The 5,956-nt window shown below is 39.4% G+C and overlaps 1 protein-coding gene across 1 annotated transcript in view; it reads right to left on the minus strand.

Moving 5' to 3' along the window:
- Positions 1-6: 6 nt before the first annotated feature.
- The window catches only part of IMPA2 (inositol monophosphatase 2), a 19,990-nt gene continuing 14,040 nt past the window's right edge, over positions 7-5,956 (minus strand). Inside the window, exons 6-9 of the mRNA XM_005423361.3 lie at positions 4,834-4,942; positions 1,254-1,362; positions 958-1,109; positions 7-150 (exon numbers count right to left, since the gene is read on the minus strand). Of these exons, the coding sequence (XP_005423418.2) occupies positions 35-150; positions 958-1,109; positions 1,254-1,362; positions 4,834-4,942 (486 nt within the window). The 3' untranslated portion in view covers positions 7-34. The remainder of the gene's footprint in view (positions 151-957; positions 1,110-1,253; positions 1,363-4,833; positions 4,943-5,956) is intronic.

The following is a 5,956-nucleotide window of genomic DNA, read 5'->3' on the forward strand; positions in this document are numbered from 1 at the left end:
GTGGTTCAGAGGGCGAGCTCCGCCCAAGGAGCGTTTAATTCTCGTCGTCGCGCCGGTAGTGAATGGTTTGTATTTCCTGAGCTATGAACATGGCCATCTCTCTCGTGCCTGCAGCAATCACTCGGCAGGACATAAGGTCCAGAGGTCCCCCTGAGGACAAGAGGATTAATGAGAAGTGCCTTAAATATAAGCCATGCTGTAATTAGATTGGGTCAGAAACATAGAAACAGCTTCATATGTAGCTCCTTTTGGAGTGGGAAGGACAACCTAACTCAACAACTCCTACATGGAAATCTTCAGCGAAAAATTATTTCATGAAATTCTAGATACAGAGCCAAAGTATGCAAGAGGAGCAGTGAATGCCTGGATTTGTTCAGCAGCCAACAAGAAATGCAATATTCCCCTTTTCTAGCAACGAGACAGAAATTAGTTCATTCAGTTCATTAGTTCAAGCAGTTCATTCATTACCCTTCTTAATCGACCACATCTTTCCACAGTATCCAGGTACTGGTCACCAGTAAACCATTACTCTGAGATGTGTACCATCTAAATTAATTAAGCAATAATCTGGAGACTGTGCTGCCCTTTACTCCCTCTGGGTAGTTTCTAGTCATGTATGTCCAAACTGGTACCTCAGAGTCCTCCTTTCTTGGGAGGATGTCTCTGTTGAAATCTAATTGGAATGTCTGAGCGTACCTGCCAGTCTCCTGGGCTGGTTCCTTATCGTAAATACGAGTCTTTAAGGGCTCAAAGTCATGGAAATACAGTTTGACTCAGAAGACTTTTGATGTGCTGAAAGCCCATGCTGGAATTAAATCAGTGTGTTCTGAATAGCAAGCCCGAGCCTAGTGGAGGGTACAGACCTTTCTACAGGATATTGCTAGAAATGAGTGTCACAGGGGGGACACTCCCCCAGTCCCCCAACAGTCAGTGGAAAAGCAAGGGCATTTTGCTCACCTGAAGTGTCTATCACAGTGCCACCTGCCTCTCTGATGATGACAGTGGCTGGGGCCAGGTCCCAGCAGTGCAAGCCAAACTGGTAGTAGGCGTCTGCAGCACCGGACGCCAAGTGGCACAGGGCCAGTGTGGAGCTCCCGATGACACGGACCCTGCACCCCACAGCAACACAAAGAAGAAAATGCTTTTGACTTCAACCTAGGTGTACAACACACTTGTTTCAATCTTTTTTTTAAAACTACTTTTTTAAAAGACTTTTTGGTCACAGAGGTGAAACATGCTGTAAAACATCTTACCCATGTGCTTGGGCCTTGAGCAGTCTCTCAATGTTACCAAGGAACAACTTCAAAGTTGCAGGGTCACGCTTTGGACCAATTTCTGTTAAGATTAAGGCCTTCGAGATATCTGCAATGGTAGAGAGATGCTTCCATTATTTCAGCAGCTTCCAGGTAGGTTCCATAAACTTGTTTTTAAATTAAACACGAATGGACTTTTCACACAAAAATAATTTCCACACCCCTTTTTCTACCCCAAACTTTTTCTTAAAGTGACAACTTTGCATAGAAATTCAAGCAAGACTAGGTTACTAGGTTTCTCCTATCAAATGGTCTGCTCTAAACACACTTTAAAAAAAAAAAACAAAACCAAAACAGGAGGATTGAAATCAAGAATGCATTTTTACATTACTTCTCTTCCATACATTGTTTTATTTCACTGACCAGTCACCTTTTGGTAAATTCACTAATATTAGCAGTGAACTAAAAATAATCTAGTAATCTAGTAACTTCTAATGATGCTAATCTATTCATATTTGAAAACATGATGGTTCTTGAATAGGGAATTCTAATGTAATTTGCTAACCAATTATAAACATTTGGGAACCCAGTAAGAGGGAAGTTTCTCCCTAAATCACCAGTCACCTAGAAATAGCCCACTCTGGCATTTCAAAGACTGAAGACACCTTATGACAGAAAAAACCCACCCCTTCTTATGACAAATTACAGCAGTATTTTTAATCATAATCATAATAATCTCTGAAAGTTCTATTTATCTTGTGTTCAGCAGAGGCAATGCTGTCCTAGAGCAGATGGAGATACCAGCCTTGTGTACAAAGGAGAGACTCACAGTGACTTGAGAGGTGTTGAAGCAGTCCTCATGTGAGATCTGAATACTTCCAGGCTACAATAAGAGTGTGCCAGTGTAGGTGGAGATGGTTGATCAAATGCCAAGTGTTCCTGCTCCTGCTGTGCCAGCTGAACTCAGAGGCATTAAAGGGATGGCAAAACTCAAAGGTTGAGAACTCACTGCCCCGTGCCAGGTGTCACCTCCTACCCTGGGCTGAAGGTGAGGCATTCCTTCAGGTAGGCAACCTCTGCCTGGTTCTCACAGCTACCTGCATGAGCTGAAAGTTCTCCACACAGGAGAAGGAGGTTTTTGAGAGCAAATTAGGCTGGAGTGGGGCACCATTTAATTAAATAGGCTGCCAAAGAATTTACTATTGCAGATGAACCTTATGGATTCGAGCAATGTGGTAAAATGGTTGGTAAGTAACAGGTATGTAATTAGATTAAAAGTTACAGGGTGTCACAAATATTAACTGGGGGAACATAGATTCAACTGCTGCTTTTTAAATTACTGTGTTAAAACAGAAAAACACCAATCCAGGCACGCTGTAGGGTATTTGTTGTTTAGCCACTACTAAAAATTCTGGATGGTGAAAGCAATCTGCCTTAGATTATTTTGCATAAGAGACCCAGTTTATAATCAGAGAACATTTAATGTCCATCTAATTGCAGAAATGCACCAAGCATTCACAATATGCCAGTCATAGTTGGGTTGTAACTGAGACAGTTATTCTTATGTTATTAAAAATATTTCTAATGCATAGACAGATCTCTTCAATTTTGCTCAAGGCTGCAGCTGGAAATTGGATGAATAGACTAAGGCAACTAAGAGGGAGGTCTCTGCTTAGTAAAAGGAGCTGACTGATCACAAGACACTATGACGTTTCAGGAATTCAATATATGGGCTTGGTAGCAAAGATTTAACAGTGATATGGATAAATTTATGAGGAAAATATCAGTTTTGTTGACCCCAGAAGATTAAAAAAGAAAATACATTTACACTATTAGCACACATAAGGCCTGACATGAATCTAAGCATAAGAAGAAAGTATAGCTCAAGATAACAGGGAAGATGGATCCTTCATTTAAATATATAATAGCTGCATGGACTCCCTACCAAACCTCTACAAAACTGGGTGTTGACAAAGAACAATGTTTGCCTGGGCTGTGATTTCAGCTGATTAAGCCTGAACAATGAATGTATAAGTGTAGATCAACATCATACAACAATCACATTTCCTGAAAACAAAGGCAGCAAGTGACATGACAGCCTAGGTCTCAAACACATCATGGCCACTTCAATTCCAGTGGCAGGTAGAGGGAAACACAAGTCTGTCTTCCAGGGTTGGTTTATTTCACTGAAGCCACAGCCCTTAGAGAGTAACTGTGATTAAAAAAACCTTATAATACCAACGAAGTGAGATTAAAGCAGATCCAGCTTCACTGGTGAAAATTTCCCACCACAAAATAATGTATCTCAAAACAAAAGAAAATTTCAAAGTATTTGGAAGGGCAGAAGGTCTATTTCCCTTGCTATGTTCTAGACACCCACATAGACTGGATGTCTAGAGAAAGGAAGACAGAAGTGACATGTGCCAAAATTGTTCATTGCTCAGCTGGAAACCAGAACCCTCTGACTGCAAAAGCATGGGAGGCCATTTCCGCAGTGGTTCATGCAGTCCAGCTGGGAGCACCTCTGGTCTCCCTAATAGTCTCTGCCAGTATGGGCTTTTTTGGAATAGGAGATATTTGAGCACTGATAAAAATGTGATGTGTAATCAATGGTTAATATCTTAGGGATTTAAGATTTACAATGACTTTACAATCTGTCTCTCCAAATATGTAGACCCCAGACCACTATTAACTTAGATGAATAGCAAAACTTCCCAAATTTCAGGTGAAATTTTGATGCAGGGTCTGCTTCAGGCACTAAAGAAATCTGTATGTCTAATTGCTTGAATTAACTGTGTTTTGAGCTCATTAAATCTCTCTTTGGGGTGAAATTTTTACCACCTTGTGTGTACAGTGGTGCACACTTCTGGCATATGTCTGCTTCCACTTACAACTAAGTGCTATGCTCTCCTCTGCATTTTGATTAACTAAAAGAAAACTTCTCTAAATAATACCAAATTATTTTTTTCTATGATCATTAGGTAAACAGACAGGTCTATGACTTGGTTTAAATATAAATAAAAGATTAAAGAATACCATTCAAGCATTGGCCAAGTGTTGCTGGCTATTTGTACATGGAAACAAGCCTCACACACCAGAGCAAGCTGTTAAAGAGCCCCTAATGAAGCATGCACCCTTTAATTCACTCTTAGCACATTTGCCTACAGACATCAGACACTCTGTGACATACAAGATCATTGGAAAAGAAGTGAATAGCAGCCACAATAGTACTCTGAATTCGATTCACCATTCCCATTGCATCCTGCTTATAAAAAGTTATGCCAGGGCTCAGCTGGAATGAAACTGGTGAATCTACATATTCTTCCTTATTTTAAACAGTGGTTGTGAAGCAAAATAATTTAGGATTATTTAAATAGTTCATATTCAGATGTATATTTTTAAAAGAAAAGGAGGAAAGTGATTTTTTTCGGAAAAAACAAACACAAAACAACAAAATTATCATGCATGTGAAATACTTTCCATCAGGATAATGATGTTCATTATCCTAATGATGATTTGCAACAACTCTGAAACAAAATTAATATATTCCTTTTAGAGTTCTAACAAAATCTAGACCAACCTGTCTCTTTTGATACCTGAAGCCTTTTGTCATTACAAAATGCCCCTTGACCTCTTCTACCAGTGTATAATCGTTCTTCAGTGCAGTGGTAAATTACACCAAATTCAAGCTTTAAGATTTTGAAAAGGAAAGAAATGAATGCAACTCAAATTACTCATCATAAATATAAACAACTACTAATGGCAAAAAGATCAGCAATATTTTAATTGGTACACATAATAAAGATTACACTGATGCTAAAAAACTGGAATAATTTTACTATTACTGTTATATTGAGACATAGGTCATATAAAATTCAGTTTATAAAGAAAAGTTAATGCAAGGTGTTCCTGATCCTCTAAATCCTTACTCACAGCTTGATCTGTTCACATTAGAATGGATTAAACACTGAGTTGTTTTCAAATGCAATTGAAATGTTTTTACTGAAAATACACAACACCTCTGAGGCAAGACTCTGAATGCTTTGCTTTGACTGGTGAGTAGTTACTCCTTGAAGCAACCCCACTGACCTTGGCTGGACCACAAAGATTTACAGCCCCAGGATCAGTCAGGCATCCAAACTCAGGAGTCATGGCACTCTTTATTAACAGTGAATGCTTTTAGAGGCACCTCAGCTTTGGTGGTGCAGTGAATTTCTCTGCCTTTTCAATCAAAGCAGTACACTCCAGTCACTTGTTCAAATCCCTCTCTGCAAAATCCTTTTGTGAAAATCTCTTGAAGTCACAAGACTCCAAGAGAAGGAGTTTGGACAGAAATATCCTCAATGAAAGCATCTCTGTCATGGGAGATTTTGTTTACCAATGAAAAGAGGGTCAGAACTAAACCCTTGGTATTTAAAATTTCTATTACTTTAATAGGCTCCATCAAAAGATTTTAAAGCACTTTACAAACTTCAAGGGTCAGCTCTGAAAATTGCCCCTTGATCAGTAATATTAGCATTATTTAATTTAGGGGTACACAAAAATTAAGTGACTTGCCCGAGGTGTCTGAAGTTGGTCACAAGGTCAAGAAAACATCTCAGGTGTTCTAAACTTCAAATCTTCTCCTGCTGCACTTGGTGTTCATCAGAGACAATTTAAAGGGAATAGACTGTCCTGGCTCCCTACCCTGAGGTCCCATCTAA

This window comes from Geospiza fortis, unplaced genomic scaffold, assembly GCF_000277835.1.
Source record: "Geospiza fortis unplaced genomic scaffold, GeoFor_1.0 scaffold100, whole genome shotgun sequence".
NCBI lineage: Eukaryota > Metazoa > Chordata > Aves > Passeriformes > Thraupidae > Geospiza > Geospiza fortis.